General features: G+C 36.5%; 1 protein-coding gene across 10 annotated transcripts in view; it reads left to right on the top strand.

Moving 5' to 3' along the window:
• The window catches only part of KANSL1 (KAT8 regulatory NSL complex subunit 1), a 184432-nt gene that overhangs the window by 138009 nt on the left and 26751 nt on the right, over positions 1-19672 (top strand). For all 10 annotated transcript variants that reach the window (XM_069482744.1, XM_069482743.1, XM_069482742.1 and 7 more), the window contains 2 exons: positions 6785-6903; positions 7641-7836. In XM_069482744.1, the coding sequence (XP_069338845.1) occupies positions 6785-6903; positions 7641-7836 (315 nt within the window). The remainder of the gene's footprint in view (positions 1-6784; positions 6904-7640; positions 7837-19672) is intronic.

Raw genomic sequence — 19672 nt, 5'->3', positions numbered from 1 at the left:
TCTCAACAGACAAAACTAGGAAATGTGTGAATCTTATGCTCACACGTGCATACACATACATCTATATTTCTATGTTTACCCATCTATATGTATATTGAAAACCATGAGTTCATACTAACTAGTTCACAAAAGCCTTCCTGCTTCCTTATTGATAAGTTGTTCATAGTAGCCCTAAAGTAGTTTCATAAGTGCAATCTCATACCACTGTGAGAAATAAATTTACTAACTGTACAGTATATTAGTGCTATCATATACAGTCAGAATGCTGGTTTCTGAATTTACTTGGGTTCTTTTCTTCCCCCATACCTTTCAGCGTGGTTAGGTTATTTTATAGTACAGTTAGGTTCATTTGTCACTACAATATTCCTAATTTCCCATGTGTCCCTACTACCACCACAAAATAGTTGACTTTGCTTTTTTTTTTTTTTTTTAATTTTTAATTTTTTTATTATTATTTTTTTGAGACAGACTCTTGCTCTGTTGCCCGGGCAAGAGTGCCGTGGTGTCAGCCTAGCTCACAGCAACCTCAAACTCCTGGGCTCAGGGGATCTTCCTGCCTCAGCCTTCTGAGTAGCTGGGACTGCAGGTGCTCACCACCACGGCCAGCTAATTTTTATTGCCCGGCTAATTTTTTCTATTTTTAGTAGAGACGGGTCTCACTCTTGCTCAGGCTGGTCTCAACTCCTGACCTCAAGCAATCCTCCCACCTGGTCCTCCCTGAGTGCTAGGATTGCAGGTATGAGCCACTGCACCTGGCCCTGTTTTTCTTTTTTTGAATCTATGAAACATACGGTTCTAAAAGCCGTACATTCTCTCTTCTTTACATCCTGTTCCCACTTACTGCTTGTAGGCAAACAATTTCATTAGTTTTTAGGTTATCCTTCCTATATATTTTTTGCAGAAATGAGAAGAACGTGTATATTTTTTTAAACACCCTTTCTTGGGTAAATATTTTTTAAAAGACACAATTTGAAATTGAGGAGGAGTTTTTTGTTTGTTTGGGGGGGTTTTGTTTGGGTTTTGGTTTAATTAGGAAAATCATTGTTTCTGTGGCTATTGACAAGTAATGTTACTGTTTACCCTTTCCTTACTCATCCTCCTTTATGGAATTGATACAAAAAACAAGTGAACTATTAAGTGAAGGACTAATGCTTTCTAAGAAGAAAGGCATGCTAAAAATGTTAAGCTATTGCTTTTTCTTTTAAAACAGTCCAAGATACATTCTTCATACCATTGGTTAAGCAGGAATACTTTTCTTTTCCTTGACATTTTGTAGTTACCAGGGACAATGAGTGGTGTATTGGCCTGAGAAGGGTTTGGGAATATAAAGGAAAGGGGTAGATACTGGTTGAGAAATTTATGAATCACTGTAAATACTGACAAATTAGGCCTTTTAAAGTAAGTTGGGTTATGGTTAAATAAGTTGAGCAGTAAGAATTTATAAGACTTTTTTGCATTTGTTGTGTTTCTTTAGATTCTAGACATATTTTCAAAAATGTTGATAAATATAGATCTATGTTTAGGAGCCATTGGACTTACAACAACGTTATGCTAGTTGAAATTTTAAAATATAAGCTAATTCAAAATTGTTCTCATGTAATTGTATAGATATACTTTTATCCTCAACCTACATACATAGGAAAGTAAGGCACATGGCCCCATTTTACATATGCAGAAATTGAAGCCTAGATAAATAGCTTGGCAAAAGTGGAATTTTCAGAACATTCCACTCTCAGTATAGTATAATTTCTTGGCCATAGTACTAGTTAATGAAAATAAGTAGTATACTATTTACAGCCCAGCAATATTTTGGTAATTTTAAGCAAACCTATGCAGAATATCATTGAAATGGGGAGCTTGAGACCTGAAATCATTCATACAAAGTAAAAAACTAATTTATTTTGATTCAGGGATAAAAGTTGAATTTCTGTCACCCAGTTAGCCCCCCATTTTAATTATGTTTGTGAGAAAGAGAATAACCAAAACCAAACTGTTAAAATTTTCTAGCCAAATGAATGTGATGTATTTAAGAAAATGATATTTCAAGCAGGGGTAACATGGCATTAATTGAATGACTAAAGTAAAAATAGATACATATACTTCGCAGGTAGAATTTAATTTTATTCTGTTTTGTTTTTTTTGTTTTTTTTTTTTTTTTTTTTTTTTTGAGACAGAGTCTCACTCTGTTGCCCAGGCTAGAGTGAGTGCCGTGGCGTCAGCCTAGCTCACAGCAACCTCAAACTCCTGAGCTCAAGCGATCCTCCTGTCTCAGCCTCCCGAGTAGCTGGGACTACAGGCATGCACCACCATGCCCGGCTAATTTTTTCTATATATTTTTTTAGCTGTCCATATAATTTCTTTCTATTTTTAGTAGAGATGGGGTCTCGCTCTTGCTCAGGCTGGTCTCGAACTCCTGAGTTCAAACGATCCGCCCACCTCGGCCTCCCAGAGTGCTAGGATTACAGGCGTGAGCCACCGCGCCCGGCCTTATTCTGTTTTTAAGTTTAAGTTTAGGCCTCTTTGTCTTTACCCCTTTACTTTTCTCTATTATTGGTAAAACAAATCTAGTGGACATTGTTTCTTATACTTCAGAAAAACCCACCCTCATGAAGATTCTTTATTTAATTTTAGGTTTTCCTCAAGGGCTCTTTGTCACACTTACTTGGTGTGGTGAAGAGGGTGGAGTAGTGAATCAGACAGATGCCTGCTTCATGTGAATAACAGATTTGAACCTCATTGCTGCTATGTTAATCATTTTGTACTGTACACCTGGCTCTTTCAATGGGTGGTGGGGGATAGTTCAGCAACCCTTCTTGCTAAGTCCAACTCTAAGATTGCTCCAAAAGGTAATCTTCTAGGGCCGGGCGCGGTGGCTCACGCCTGTAATCCTAGCACTCTGGGAGGCCGAGGCGGGTGGATCGCTCAAGGTCAGGAGTTCGAGACCAGCCTGAGCGAGACCCCGTCTCTACTAAAAATAGAAAGACATTATATGGACAACTAAAAATCTATATAGAAAAAATTAGCCGGGCATGGTGGCACATGCCTGTAGTCCCAGCTACTCGGGAGGCTGAGGCAGTAGGATCGCTTAAGCCGAGGAGTCTGAGGTTGCTGTGAGCTAAGCTGACGCCACGGCACTCACTCTAGCCTGGGCAACAAAGTGAGACTCTGTCTCAACAAAAAAAAAAAAAAAAAAAAAGGTAATCTTCTAGGGCCCTGCTTTGGAGAGAAGGGAATTACAGAAGCACTCTGTCTACCACTTTAGTTTTTCTTCTCTTTTTTTTCTGGCTGTGGGATACATAAACCCTCAGTACATCTGAACGTCAAATAAAATTCAAATGGGAGCTTCTGTAATATTTTCTGTTCTGTGGGTGGGAGAGTCTTAAATTCGTTCATCCTCTTTATAGTTTTCTATTAGATGACATATCTGAGTCATGTTTTAGTTTTCTAAAAACACTAATGATGTAAACCACTGCAGTAGTAATGATCAAGCTTAAATTAGAATGTGGATTTAACATTTCTGAAGTGTTTGTTAATGTTTCTCTACCCTCTGTTTTGCAGCCTTTTAGACTACAAGATAGGGAATGTTTTTTTTTTTTTTTTTTGAGACAGAGTCTCTCTCTGTTACCCAGGCTAAAGTCAGTGCCATGGCGTCAGCCTAGCTCACAGCAACCTCAAACTCCTGAGCTCAAGCGATCCTCCTGTCTCAGCCTCCCGAGTAGCTGGGACTACAGGCATGCACCACCATGCCCGGCTAATTTTTTTCTATATATATTTTTAGCTGTCCATATAATTTCTTTCTATTTTTAGTAGAGATGGGGTCTCGCTCTTGCTCAGGCTGGTCTCGAACTCCTGAGTTCAAACGATCCGCCCACCTCGGCCTCCCAGAGTGCTAGGATTACAGGCGTGAGCCACCGCGCCCGGCCAAGGGAATGTTCATTTTGTCTTAAGGCAGTGTCAATGTCTAAGGAGCTAGATAAAATTAAATGTGCGTGTTTTATTTTTCTTTTTCCAAATTGAGCACTGTGATTGGGGTTAATATTTTAAGCTCTTTGCATTTGATAATGAGTGAACCTGCTTGCCCAAATGCCCTGCTTTTAGAGCTCAGTTTGATTGCAGAATTTCTTTTTTTTTTTTTTGAAACAGAGTCTCGCTCTGTTGCCCAGGCTAGAGTGCTGTGGCGTCAGCCTAGCTCACAGCAACCTCAAACTCCTGGGCTTAAGCAATCCTTCTGCCTCAGCCTCCCGAGTAGCTGGGACTACAGGCATGTGCCACCATGCCTGGATAATTTTTTTCTATATATATTTTTAGCTGTCCAGATCATTTCTTTCTTTTTTTAGTAGAGACGGGATCTCGCTCTTGCTCAGGCTGGTCTCAAACTCCTGACCTCGAGCCGTCCTCCCACCTCGGCCTCCCAGAGTGCTAGGATTACAGGCGTGAGCCACCATGCCCGGCCATGAATTTCTCAAGGTCTCTAAGCAGATCCCTCCTGAACATCCAGTGTTTCCTTGTATGGCTGGGAGTGATATCCAGGAACAGTCCCTTTCTGGTTTTTATGCTCCTAATCTCTGTGCTTTTATATTCTTGGCAACATTTCTATATAAATAACGTTTTGCCTACTGACTTCAATTTTGATTTGAATTACCCCAGGAAAGTTCAGATTTCTTTAAGAAAATCAATAGCATTCACATTAAAGATTAATAACATTTAAATATATATATATCTGTAAGCATGAGAAACAAGGCAGGCTGTTAGCAGTAGTTTGCTATGGGTGATGCGATTACTGGTGATTTTACTTTATTCTTTAAACTTTGTATATGAAAGATAAATGTTTTGAAATGAGATTTTGTTGATGAATGGCAACATTTTGTCTTGACAAGTGTCCTTGCAGTTAAATCTCATAATCCCTACCAGAAAACTTAATCACATGGAGAATCAACCATTATGTAACCATGGTGCCTTGCAGAATACATAGATACATAGTTCACATAAATGCCATAATTTAATGCTAAGAGCTATATTTTAAGTCAATGTAAAATTGACAGACATTCTTATGATTGGTATGCCAGCAAAAAGCTCATTGTTGCTTTTGTGTTGAAAGCAAACTTCTTCATACCTGAAGTCACACATGCTAGTTAATGCCAACCTGCATCTTAATTCTTTTGATTTTCTAGTACTTTGCCATACCATATTGGTTGAGGGTTTTTGAGGTTCCCCCTGTATAGTAAATCCTCACTACCATTAAGAAGGGTATTTGGGTCACTACAATTATATTAAAATATTTTGAATTTACCCTTTTTTCTGAAATAATTTCTCTCTATGTAAAAGACTATTATTTTTTCTCTTTAAATACTTGTCTGGCATAAGGGAAGAAGAAATATCTTTTACGCTTCTTCTTAATATTTTGATTTGGTATACCACAATTTGTAACTTTTCCTCAGATGTTAAGCATTTAGATTATTGAATAGAAATCATTTCATTGACCACCTTTGTGAATAAGATTTTTGAGGGTGTGTGTTTATTATTCCTTTGGGGTGGATTTTTAAGATTGCTTAAAATACTTTGTCAGAAGATATGAATATCTTTATAATAGCATGTTGCTTTCCAAGGGAAGTCAGTATTGAGTTTAAAGCAATAAGTCTGTGTACCAAATTTATCATAATTTTGATAGTATTGAACTACAATTGTTCAAGATATCTGTGATACAATAGTAGATGTACAGGGTATCCAACAAGGAAGGCAGAACATTTTTCCAGTGTTCACTCATTGTATCATACTTATATGACTTGTCTGTGTATATGTTATACTTTCATCTGGCTTTTAGGATAATTTGTATTAAAAATTTTAAATTATCTTCCCAATGTGTTGTCCTTTTTTGGTACCTGTCTAGGACTATTTTCAGGTCTGCACATCCTTTGGTGTTTTCTCCTTGGGTGGGTGTGAAGATCAAAAAGAAATTCAGCAATACTGAAAAATGGAATTTCAGCCTCAAAATATTGGCCTTGAAGTGCACTGGTAGTGGTTATAGGAAGGAGAACTTCAGAACACCCCAAAGTCAATTCTGGTATAAGGAAGCAAAGACCACAGCCTTTCTGTGGTATTTTCACAACTCCCAGAACTGAGGGGCATAGCTTCAAGTGCAGCTATATTGCCTATACTTCAGAGGTGCTCTGTGATTGACATTCGTAGCTATCCCCTGTTCTTTTGAGCCTAATAAATACATAATTTGTTTTGAATACTGGAATTCAAACTTTTTCATATTCTTCCCATCTATGTTATTTCATTTTATATTCTAAAAATATATTTGATTCAGGTAGTCTAAAGACAGTAGTTACTAACTGATAGCATACACACACAAACATACACACATATTTTTAAACCAAGTATAGTTTTTGGAAAACAAGCTTTCAGCCAGCAGATATTAACTACATTTCAGTTTCCTCTTAGTTGTCTTGATACTAATGTTAGTGTACCCTTGATTTAGATGAAGGTTCCTGTTACTATGTGGTTATTTTTGCTAAGCTTCTGTTCCATAGAATTGTTGGTGTCATTTCCCTGTCAGTAGGTACTCACTTTTAGTCTGAAAAACACTTGTGTTTGTTCCTCGACACCCTTTCCCCAAAGCAAAAGCTAATTGTCTATTTCTTCAGTCACACAAGTTTTATTTTTCAAGTTTGGTCATCAGAAATTTTAGGTGCTTCATGCAAATGAAATAGTGCTGCTTCTCAGGCAGGGGTGCTGTTGGGTAAATGTTGATATGTATTTTCTTTTTCTTTTCCTTGTTCAGATTGAGTCTGTTTCTCAGCCAGTGGAAAACCATGGTGCCCCTGTTCTTGGTCATATTTCAGAGTCATTCTCAACCAAATCATGTGGGGCACTGAGACCTGTCAATGGAGTTATTAACACGTAAGTTTAGCCTATTAACATGTAAGTTTAGCCTTTTTACTTCTTATACTTAGTAGGCTTGTAAACGGTATTTTGGAGCTCTTAGTTATCTCTAGCCAGTATTGACCCTGGTTTAAAGGAGCAGAAACCTTACCACTTATTAATATTTTGCATACCTCCAGTAACAGGTATGTTTTAGTTAATATATTCGTGTATTTTCCTTTTACCTGCTGTGGTCTAAAATGGACTGGGGATGGAGAAAAATAAAAGGTCCTATTATTGTGAATCATTATTGTTGGCCTTAATCTTGGAGGAATTCCTCAGTGTTTATATAATAAGCTGCTTTAGAACAGATGAGATCCCTGATGGCTATATTTTTGATGTATATTTATGAAGATTCAGGGAATCCCTGTACAAGTGAATGATGTGTATACATCTCTAAGATTCAAGTTTCGTAGGAAAAGTGATTCTAAGGCAGCCCATTAACATTTGCAAAATTTATAATTTTGTAACATTACAATTTTCTAGACTTTCTTTATTCATGTTTTTGTTGTAGAAGAGAACTCAATCACTAGAACTTGTGTTTGCACTTTTCAGAAATGATAAGATCAGTAGACAGCAGGAGATTACCTACTTCTGCCCTAGAATGCTTGTTTGTGTCTGTGAGCATTTGCAAGTAAAGGAGGTTGGACCAGTATTAGAGGCTTTGTTTCTTTATGTTTTCTGAGAAGTGACTACTCTTCCTCCCCCTTGTGTAGTCTTCAGCCTGTCTTGGCAGACCACATTCCAGGTGACATCTCTGATGCTGAGGAACAATTACATAAAAAGCAACGACTGAATCTGGCTTCTTCATCATCTGATGGCACCTGTGTGGCAGCCCGAACACGTCCTGTACTGAGCTGTAAGAAACGGAGGCTTGTTCGACCCAGCAGCATCGTTCCTCTTTCCAAGAAGGTCAGTACCAATGAGACTTGGTCACTATCAAAACAGTGAGCCAGATGCTCAGATAGAGGGATTGTCTCTTGCCAACTTTGGTTTGTTTAACTAGTGTTTTCCAAACTTGGCTAACCACCAAGGTTTCCTAGGGAGCTTTATAAAATACTAGGTTCCTGGGCCCTGTTTCCTAGAGATATTGAATCAGTTGCTCTGGAGTTGGGCCTGGGAATCTTGTTTTCAAAAAACAAAAAGCTCCTAGGTGACTCATCAGCCAGGTTTGGCTTGAGCTTTTTAACAAAAATGAGAGAGATTGAAAGTTTAAGTGCTGCCATTAACACTTTGAAGGAGATTGGTGTTTCTTTTCACTTGTTCTTTTATCACTGAAAATGGCATTGTAGAAATGCTTTGTCTTAAAAGAGAATCTCCAGTATAATTTATAAATTGCTGTTAACTTAGGAATATTTGCCTTCACAAAGAAAATGGAGATTAATTCACAACTATAGGGAACTTTTGGTTGCTAACTCTTCATATAGAGTTAGCTTTATTCCAAAACTAATGGCTTTATTCCAAAACTAATGAAATAATACCCCAGTAAAATCAGTGCCATGCAGAGGTTAAGAGCATTGACTTTGAAGATGATAAACTTGGGTTTGAATCATGGCACTACAGTTCAATAGTTTTGTGATTTGGTGCATGTTAACCACCCCTGTCCCTACTTTTCCAAAGTCTCATATGATTATTTGAGGATTAAATGGAAATGTATGTAACATGCTTATTGGGGTGTCCGGCTGATAAGTTCCCAGTACAAAGTGACTGTTATTGTTACCACTTTTGTTTTTGTCTATTCATTCATTCAACAGCTATTTGTTGGCCTTCTGCAGTGAGCTAGCCCTGTTCTAGGAACTGAGAATGCAACACTAAACAAAACAGATGAAAATCCTTACCTCATGCCTATAGTATTAAATTCTGGAGAGAAAAATGCAGCAGAGGAGAATATAGAGTGCTGGGAGCTCAGTAAGGAAGAGGTATGGGGATTAGGCCTTTGAGGTATTCCAAGGCTTAGAGATATGAAAAATGAGGGAAAGGAGTGACTAATAAAGTAGTAGGAAAATCAAGGGTGTGGAAGGCAAGTGAAGACTGTTTCAAAGAGGATGGAGTGGTCATCTGTGTCAGGTGCTATGGACAGGTCAAGTAGGATAAAGACTGAGAATCGAGACCATTGAATTTGGTGGGTTGTTGGATACATTGGTGAGCAGTTTTGGTAGAGGGAGAAAACTTGGTTAGAGCGGGTTCAAGAGAGAATGGGACATAAGGAATTGGAGGGAACTGTTATACATAATAGGTAATACTTTCAAAGAATATTGCTTTAAAGGAGAACAAAAAAACAGCCTGTTTGGAGGGGAATCTTTCTTTTCTTTTCTTTTTCTTTCTTTCTTTCTTTTTTTTTTCTTTTTTTTTTTTTTTTTTTTTTTTTTGAGGCAGAGTCTCACTCTGTTGTCCAGGCCTCAGCCTAGCTCACAGCAACCTCAAACACCTGGGCTCAGGCGATCCTCCTGCCGCAGTCTCCCAAGTAGCTGGGACTACAGGAGAGTCACCATGCCCGGCTAATTTTCTCTCTATATATTTTTAGTTGTCCATATAATTTCTTTGTATTTTTAGTAGAGACGGTGTCTCGCTCTTGCTCAGGCTGGTCTCGAACTCCTGAGCTCAAACGATCCACCCGCCTCAGCCTCTCAGAGTGCTAGGATTACAGGCGTGAGCCACTGCGCTGGGCCTGGAAGGGAGTCTTTCTTAAGGTGTCTATTAACAACATACTTGCTGATGATAAAAGGGGAGAGGAGAGAATTGCCTGGAACCATTAATATTTGGACAGTGAATTTTCAGTGTTTGCCTTGTTTTGTTCTGGTATGCAATTGTACTGTGTAAGTTTGCCATGATCTTTTTAAAGGCAAGTATTGTGAGAGTTGACCATCAGGCAATACCATTTCTATTATAGGTAGAGTCTATTCCTCAGACTCTACTTATAATACCAAAATACCAGAAATAGGAAAGAATAAGATATTTGGCAGGTTTCTCAGATTGACATTAGAGGCCCTTGATTTTTTCTCTCTCTCTCTCTTTTTTTTTTTTGAGACAGGCTCTCACTCTGTTGTCCAGGCATTAGAGTGCTGTGGCGTCAGCCTAGCTCACAGCAACCTCAAACTCCTGGGCTCAAGCAATCCTTCTGCCTCAGCCTCCCCAGTAGCTGGAACTACAGGCATGCGCCACCATGCCTGGCTAATTTTTCCTATATATTTTTAGTTGTCCAGATCGTTTCTTTCTATTTTTTTAGTAGAGAGGGGGTCTCTCTCTTGCTCAGGTTGGTCTTGAACTCCTGAGCTCAAATGATCCGCCTACCTCGGCCTCCCAGAGTGCTAGGATTACAGGTGTGAGCCACCACGCCTTGCTGAGTCCCTCAATTTTTTATTAGTAGTCATATAAATCTAAATGATTTTCTGAAGAGTTGATAACAGGAAAGCCAGAAAACAGTATATTACTGTCAAATGTAGGAAGGTAGCATTTTGTCATGTCCTTGGTGTTTTTAACAGAGTGCTTTTACATTGAACAACAACCACCAAAAAAACACATGGAAAAATAGCGTTCTTCCTGTTTTGGCAGTTTGGCAGCCACTATGTCATGACATCTAGGGGCGTTATAAAAATGTTCTGAAATATAGGATGGTCTCTTGGATTTTTTTTATTATTAGTAGTAGTACAGTCTGAAGTAGAAAACAACCTTCTGATCCATGCCTAAAAACTAGTATACTTTTGAATATACATGTAAAATTTTAAAAGACATTTGAGAGAGGACATAGGCATACAGCTTTGGTTCCAGTGCCAGTTTCTTAAACAGAATCATTCTGACGTGCAAAATAAGCTGCATGAAAAACAAATAAATTGACTTTAGGGCATAGACCATTTACTAGGTATAGCAGAAACTCTAGAGTTCTGGCAAAGCTGGAGACAAATGCCATTCCTTCTATCTTGATTGCTTACTGTGTCTCACATGGCTCCTTGCTCTTGATCTGCCCTCAGTGGTATTTGCTAATGAGCAAGCATCTTGCCTTCTAACAAAGTCCTTCCCTTCGTGGAGCTTACTTTCTCATGACAGAGCAAAGAAGTTAACAGATAAATTATTTTCTGATGTGATGAGTTCACATTTATAGTGGTAAAATGTGCTTTCAAGTTTCTGAAGAAAAGAGAACCTGTTGGAAGTATGTTTCTAGATTAATTCAAGTTACAGTTATAATTGGGCTCCCTCCAAAAGGTGAGTTCTAGTATATTTATCAGATTATAGAAAACAAATGATTAATGTCAATCTTTTGGCCTTACCTACATTTTAAATGATCTCTATGGCATTCCAGAACCAAATATAAAATGCACTTTAGGGAATTATTTCAATTGCTGTGTTTTTTTAAGGGGCTATTGGCTTAGTTCAATCATGGCTAGAATGTACCTTAAAATTGAGATGCTATTAAGTGTAGTAGGACATTTCTTTGTGCCCTTAAAAGGCTGTTTTTATATCATTGGTATATTTTAAAATTAGTGACTAGAACAAAGGGCTCAGTAAGATAAACTTGTTGGAAATAAATAGCAAAGAGACCTACTGGTAAGTAGAAAGGCCTTGAATGCCCAAACTGTTGGTTTCAGTTTTAGCTTCTAGGTTTTAAATTTTGAGTAGGGAGTGTCTTGAGCTATTTCTGGAAAGGTAAATCTGTAAGTAGTTTATGTTTGGGGTGTATTGGGACAAAAGAAATTGGAGGCAGAAAGAAAGACTAACAGTAGTAATCCTGGAGGAAATGATAGTCTGAGAGCTCTAAAGGTCTGAATATGGAATAGATTTTAAAGGTAATCCTATGGAATAATCACTAGGGGGTGGTAGGTGAATATCAGAGTTGGGAAGACAGAGGGCTTTGAGAATGCTAGAACGATGTTATCGTCCATGGAAACAGGTAAAGCTGATGGAGAACATGGGGTACTTTCCTATGTCACAATTTTATTATAATATTGTGACAGATAATTTCCAGTTGCCTATATTGCTATTTATTGTGTATTTAGTCTCTTTAGGGGTGTAGTATGGTAGATGTTAGTAGTTATCTAAGCCAGTGAATTTTTAAAATACATGCCATTATGTTCATTTCCTGGCCTGCCGCTTCTGTGAGGGCAGATGTTTATAACTTAATCTAAATATTAGTTTTCTAGATAACTAAAACTTCAGATCAATAAAATTTAAAAAGTAAATTCAGCACCTATATAAGGTTGCTATTTATTTGTTCAAGTAAAGTTATTTTATAAATTAAATCATAATACTAACAGTATTTTATAAAGAAAACAATGTACTTTTATTAATTCACTACATTGTTCTCATTCTCAATTTACTGTGGACAGTTGGAAACTTGTATATAGTTTGGCAATGAGAATCATCAATGTTTGCAAATAAATGATTGAAAAGGCTGGTTTTCTTTGTACTAATAGCCAGTAGAACAGATAACACCTAGGTTTATTATTAATTACCCTTGAAGTTTTTGGATTGCCCTTTATTAATGCCATTGCATTTCTTTTTATTTTAGAATGTTACAGGGGTACAAATGCTTTGGTTATGTAAGTTGCTTTTGTAATAGCATTTGTTTTTCATTTTTAAAAGTAGCATTTCCTAACATTGTTGGGCAGTGTCCTGGCATGATTGTAAAATTTTGTAGTCTATGTTGTAGAAAAACCGTATCATAGGAAGATTGCTCTGGGCTAAATTTTAAGGTTGACTTCCATAGAATTCCCTGTGGTCCTCCTCTTCTTTCCATTGTATCACATTCAGTGAATGACATTTGCATAGAGGACATTCTCTTAATGGCTGTACCCAGGTTTTCTATAGATAATCAAGATAGCTGAAGACTACGATTCTAGTCTTCCTAGTTTTAATTCCTCCTGTTTTAATCCCAGTTTCATGACATTTTCGTTGAGGACAAAAGAACTAAAGTTATTATGATTCAGTATTAAAAGTAAATAATTTGATATCTAATGGGTATGTTCCTTATTGACAGAGAGTGCAGTAGACTTTGGAGGCCCAACTTTTTAATGCTAATCAGACGTTTGGAAGGCAGCAGTAGTGCCATGTGGAAAATTGTAGTACCATAGGAAATAAAGCTAATAAATAAGTACTCAGAAATCACTCAGTGCCTAGAACAAAAACCTGTAAGGTTTTATGAGGGTGTTTTTAATACACACACACACGCACACACGCACAAATATAAATACACAAAATGAATTTTGAAAGATAAAATAGAGTAAAAACTCTAACATTTTATGTTTTCACTTTGTTGGATCTTGATTATGATAGAATTATCAAACCTGTGAACATCTTTCCAGTTGTTCACAGTGGGCAGGTTAGATAATGACTTTTAAGTGTTTAAAAAAAAAAAAAAAGCAAAGAATTATAAATTATTCTCAAACCAAAAGAATTTGTTTTGGTACTTTGGACGAATATTCTGTGACTAACAATGATGAATAGGGCCTTACTTTGATATTGGAATTCTTCCGTGAATATTACATTGGGTTTTTCCTGGGAAGTACTTCACAGGGAATTGATATCATTATAGTATTAGGGGAACATGGAATTTCTCCATGTATCCAAGTTTTTAATCTTTTCATTTAGCTCTTACATGATTGTTACATTCTTGATTATTTTTGTAAGTATGAATTAGGCCTTCCGTTGTTTTTTTTCTGTTAGTATTGGTTTATGAAGGCTATTTATTTTGTAATTGAACACTTTCCTGAACTCTTTAACAGTGCTTCCATTGATTAACTTACCAGGTAGGCAACCTGTCAACGGCAAACAATTTGATAGCTCTTTATATGGTTCTGATTCCATTTCCATGTCTAGATGCACCTTCAAAATAGTATTAATAAATCGTTGGTCTTAGTGAAGCATCACCTCTTTGCTGGTTTGAATGGCAATACTTTTAATAGTTTACTGTTCATTTTGATGTAGGATAACTACTTAAAATGAATTGGGACACTGTTTCTCATTTGCTACACCCTGGAAGAGTAGAAAGATTTCTGAGGAAATAAATGTTGGTTGGTCTCAGAAAATTGTCACTTAGATATTTAAAAATGTACTCCTACAGAATTTTATAGAAAGCATTCTTAATTTTTAAATCCCTAAATCTGAGGTGATATCTATTTCTTAGTCATAATTATATTTATTTGTCTTCTCTTTCTTGATTAATACTGTCAACAGTATTTTTAGTGATGTTTCAAAGATCAGGTTCTTCACTGTTAAGTCCTGGCCTTGTTTTTTTTTTCCTCCTCTGTCTTTAGAATGCTTACTTTGTTTATCTTGTGTTCTTTCTTACATAATAATAAAAGCATTTAACTTCTTGAATTTTCTATTGAGTGTAGTTTTGCATGGCATTCCCAGCTTTGGTGTATAAGGTGTTCTTGTTGCTTATTGATTTCTAAATTACCTTTAAGGTTTTGAATTCTTTTCCGAAGAGTTATGAATTATCTAAATTCTCAAATGGTTAGTTTTTTCTTTTTAAACCTTTTATTAATAATTTTTATAGCATTTTTGTCAGTGATGTTTCTATAGGTTCTGCTTATATTTGTGCTCTGTTATGTTGATATTTTAAAATGTTCTTTGATGTGTAGAATATAGAGTTTTATATAATCATATCCTCTTAGTGATGTATAGCCTTAAAATGTTATACTGATCCTTCTCAACTTACAAGAGGGTTGTGTCCCAACAAAAACCCATCATGAGTCAAATGCATTTAATAGATTTAACCTGCTGAACAGCAGAACTTAGCCTATCATTAATGTGCTCAGAACACTTGATGTTAGGCTACAGTTGGGCAAAATCATCTAACAAAGCCTATTTTATAATAAAGTTGTTGAATATCTCATGTAATTTATTGAATACTGTTCTGAAAGTGAAAAACAGGATGACTGTATAGATACTTGAAGTATGATTTATACCAGGTGCTTAATTGCTTTTGCACTATCATCCAATTGAAAATCGTAATTTGAACCCTTATAAGTCGGGGACTATGTATATATTCTGTCCTAGTAGGCTTAAATTCTGCTTTTCTTGATACTGTTAATAGTATATGTATGTGCATTTTTCTTATCTACTTACTTTTAGCATTTTGGGGTTTTTTGTTTTGTTTTGTTGGGACAGAGTCTCGCTCTGTTGCCTTGGCTAGAGTGCCATGGCGTCAGCCTAGCTCACTGCAATCTCAAAACTCCTAGGCTCATGCATTCCTTCTGCCTCGGCCTCCAAAGTAGCTGGGACAACAGGTGTGTACTGCCACACCCAGCTAATATTTCTATTTTTTTTTTTTTTTTTTTTTTTTTTGTAGAAAGGGGGTCTTGCTCTTGTTCATGCTGATCTCAAACTCCTGACCTCAAGCGATCCTCCTGCCTTGGGCTCCCAGAGTGTTAGGATTACAGGCATGAGTCATTGCACCCGGCCCAGCATTTTGTTATATAAAACAACGTAAAAGTGATTTAGATTTGTTTTTAAAAAAAATCCTGAAAGTCTATTTTAATGGGGATTTTATTAAATAAAGGATAGTTTTTAATGTTGTATTCAGTTTTAAAACCAGACATACAATGATTAATTAGGCTTATTTTGATAATTGGTTTTAGTGTTCACTGACAGTTCTTTTTCCTTCATATTCCTATTTATTGAATTCTTAATTTGGATTTGTAATTCTCTAGTGATTAAAGTATTCATCTGTGAGCAACAATTTGACTGTGTATCTAGTTCTTAGTTCATAAACTTTGTCCCTTAAAACTGTTTCACTGTTTTTAGGGGGTAGGATGGGGTGTGTGTTGTGTTTTTTATACAGAATTAAGGTTTATGCCAATCTTGTTCTCATTCCTTTATATTGGTAGCTAGTTCTACTCTGCACTGATATAGTAGCCACCGTCTTCATGTAGCTATTTAAATTAAATTTAAATAAGATTCACACCAGCCACATTGCAGGTGTTCAGTAGCTGTATGTGACTAGTAGCCACCATATTGGGTAGAGCAAATAAGGAACATTTTCATCATTGCAAAACTGCGATGTGCAGTGCTATAGAGTTTTTTATTTAGCTCTGTGCAGTTTTCTTATATAATAGCTTGGGTTTTACTTCTCTTAGGAAGTAGTTGCCTGTCTTCAGTATACCAGTTATCTATTTGTTATTATTTTCTATCATTTGTGTTAGTTCATACTAGTGTTAAAAAAGATTCAGTGATACTTGTTAAAAGCATACATAGTAAAGAAGGCTTTAATCCCCGGGGGGACTGTCGTGATTGGTATAGGGACCACTGGAATGGAATTTTGCAGTGGGGGAGAGAGATTGGGCTCAACTCCAAATACAGCATGGTCAAGTTGGAATTTATATCTAAGGAGTGGGGGAGGGAGTTTGTGTCAGTGGATGGAAAATTACTAAGAGGAAATATCAGGGGTACGGAGGGATTCTGGCCTAACCAACCTAACAGGATTCTTACTGAAGGCAGGCTAAAATGATCAGACATCACATGGGGGATGGTGAAGGATGAAGGCGATCAGATAATTGAAGGTTGGGGGGGGCGGTTCTTGTTAAACTGGTACAGTAGGGTTATTGCTAAAAGTAGATTTTTGCAAGGAAGTACACAGGTGGGCCTAAGAAAAGGTTCAAGAGCCTGACTAAAGTTTGATTAAGCAAAGAATCTTTATTACTGCCTGCTTCCTGACATTATTGTGATCACTAAATTAGATATGGTAAGAGATTAGTGCAATTTGGATGCACATGCAGATATGTACTGCATAAGGACGCATCAGTAAATGAGGGACCCTCATGTACAGTGGTGGTCTGGTAAGATTACAATACCATATTTTTACTATACCTTTTCTGTGTTTAGATACACAAATACTTACCACTGTGTTTCAGTTGCCTACAGTATTACATTAACATGCTGAACAGGTTTACAGCCTAGAAGCAATTGGCTATACTGTGTAGCCTAGCTGTATAGTGGGCTATACCATCTTGGTTCCAATGGCAAAATTGCTTGACAGTGCAATTCTCAGAATGTATCTGTCTTTTAAGGTGATGCATAACTGTAGTTAACAAGTATTAAATGTTACCTGTTAACTTCTCTCTCATAGTGTGGAGGACTATGAATAAAACATTTCAGAACAGGGAAAATTGAGCAAATCTGACAAATTCAGAAAAAATGTACCCCTAGAAAATTAAAAAAAAAAAAATTCTTAAACATTAATTTTGTTTGCCAGACATGCCAATGTTAAAATGACAGCTATACATTAAAGTTATATAGATAAGTATAAGTAATATAGAACAAGGAGGCTACATTTACTGGATTTTTCTTAATTGCTGTACTTTCTTAATTCCTGTGAGTTTTGCAATAGGAATAATAGAGCCTTTGTTTTCTTAGAAAAGATAACATGGAGGATCACTTGAGGTCAGGAGTTCAAGACCAGCCCCAGCAAGAGCAAGATGCCATCTCTACTAAAAATAGAAAAAATTAGCCAGGCGTGGTGATGTGTACCTGTAATCCCAGCTACTCAGGAGGCTGAGGCAGGAGGATCGCTTGAGTCCAGGAGTTTGAGGTTGCTGTGAGCTAGGCTGATGCCACGGCACTCTAGCCCAGGTGACAGAGCGAGACTGTGTCTCAAAATAAATAAATAAAATAAAATAAAAAACAAATGTCTTCCAAAAAAAGAAAAAGAAAAAATAGCATACGATATAAAACAAGATAACAATTTATAGTATACATCTACTTTAGCAACAGCCTGGTTTTTGTCAACATTTTGGTTCTAAAGTTAAAACTGGAAGTGTAATATCTAGGACATAACAATTGGGAAACACAATATTTATTTTTGAAAAATAATGAAGCAAATCAAACTTTTAGGAGCCTTGAATCTCAAAATCATCTATTTCCTATAATATACATAATACAGCCTTAAATTGCAGTATGTGTAAAGATTGACCAAAGAATTTTTTCCTCTACAAATGTAACCTAGCAGTGGAAAATGAACCATTTATTTTCCTTCCAAGAAAAAAAACTCATGATTTGATAATGAGAATTTTGAATAAAGATTAACAAAATTTACCTGTGCCACCTATTCTGAATATTTTATCCATAATTTAGTGTCTTGTTTATGTCTTCACTAACAAAATGTTTATCCCCCCAAAGCAGCAGTTATTTATAGCAACTCTGGTATCAATATCAAAAGGAAAAAATTGTTCTGAAAAAATGGGACAAAAACAACTTTGGATTTTACTATAACACATTCGCAGAAAAATATATAAATACAAGTTTGTAATAAACACACTCTAAAGGTTCTGTCCATACTCAAAGTATTTTTATTGTTGTATTAGCAATGGACTTTTTAGCTATGGTTTTAAGAACTACATAAAAATAGATACAAGGAACAAATGAAGTTGAAGTTCTAGATTAAAATGTTTGGTTTACAGAATTTTAACAAAAATTTCATGTTTATATTTATAGAAAGTAATATAACCTTACATGAAAATGTCATGAAGTATTTTCTACACTATACTAAATTTCCCAAGAAGGAAAAAAATTAAAACACCTCATTTTATTTTATATATATATATATATATATATATATATATTTTTTTTTTTTTTTTTAACAAATTGAAGGGTTGTGGCAGCCTTGCATCCAGCAAGCCATTTTTCCAATAGCATGTGCTCACTTCATGTATGTTTAACGTTTTGGTAATTCTCACAGTATTTCATAGTTATAATGAAATTCATTATATCTATTATGGTGATCTGTGATCTATTGTGTTAATTGTTTGGGGACACCATAAACCATGCCCATGTAAAATGTCAGATTTAACTTATGAATGTTGTATGTGTTGTGACTGTTGGACCAGCTGGCTATTGCCTGCTGTCTCTCCCTCTCCCCAGGCTTCCCTATTCCCTGAGACATAACAGTATTGAAATTAGGCCAATTAATAACCCTACGATAGCCTCTGTTAGAGTGAAAGAGCCCTGTGTCTCTCACTTCAAAGCAAAAGCTAGAAATGATTAAGTTTAGTGGGAAAGGCATGTAGAAAGCCCAGAAAGGCTGAAGGCTAGGCCTCTTGTGCTAAACAGTTAAGCCTAAATTGTGAATGCAGAGGAGAATTTCTTGAAGGAAATTAAAAGTCCTACTTCAGTGAACACATGAATGATAAGAAAGAGAAATAGCCATATTGCTGATAAAGAGAAAGTTTTAGTGGTCTGGATAGAAGATCAGCCACAACATTTCCTGAAACCAAAGCGTAATCCAGAGCAAGGCCCCAACTTGCTTCAATTCTGTAGTCTGAGAGAGGTGAGGAAGTTGTAGAAGAAAAGTTTGAAGCCAGCAGAGGTTGGTTGATGAGGTTTAAGGAAAGAAGCCCTCTCCATAACATAAAAGTGCAGAGTGAAGCAGCAAGTTATCCAGAAGATCTAGCTGAGATAATGGATGAAGGTGGCTATATTAAAGCCATTAAAGAGAGAGAGCTCTTCTCTCTTCTCACTTCTCTCTTTCTCTCCAGAAACAGTTTTGCTCTTTCGCCTAGGCTGGAGTGCAGTGGCCCCATCTTAGCTCTCTGTAAACTCGAATTCCTGGGCTCAAGCAATCCTCCTGCCTCAGCCTCCCAAAGTGCTAGGATTACAGGCATGAGCCACTGTACCTGGCCAGTTCCTTTTATTTTCTGTCATTTTCTTTATTTCCTTTTTTCCCCAGAGGTAACCACTATCATGAATTTGGTATATGTGTTCCCAGTTTGGATTTTTATATTTAAGTATCCTTGAGCAAAACAATGTAGTTTAGGAT

This window comes from Eulemur rufifrons, chromosome 9 (genome assembly GCF_041146395.1).
Source record: "Eulemur rufifrons isolate Redbay chromosome 9, OSU_ERuf_1, whole genome shotgun sequence".
NCBI lineage: Eukaryota > Metazoa > Chordata > Mammalia > Primates > Lemuridae > Eulemur > Eulemur rufifrons.
This window is presented reverse-complemented; position numbering and strand designations above follow the sequence as displayed.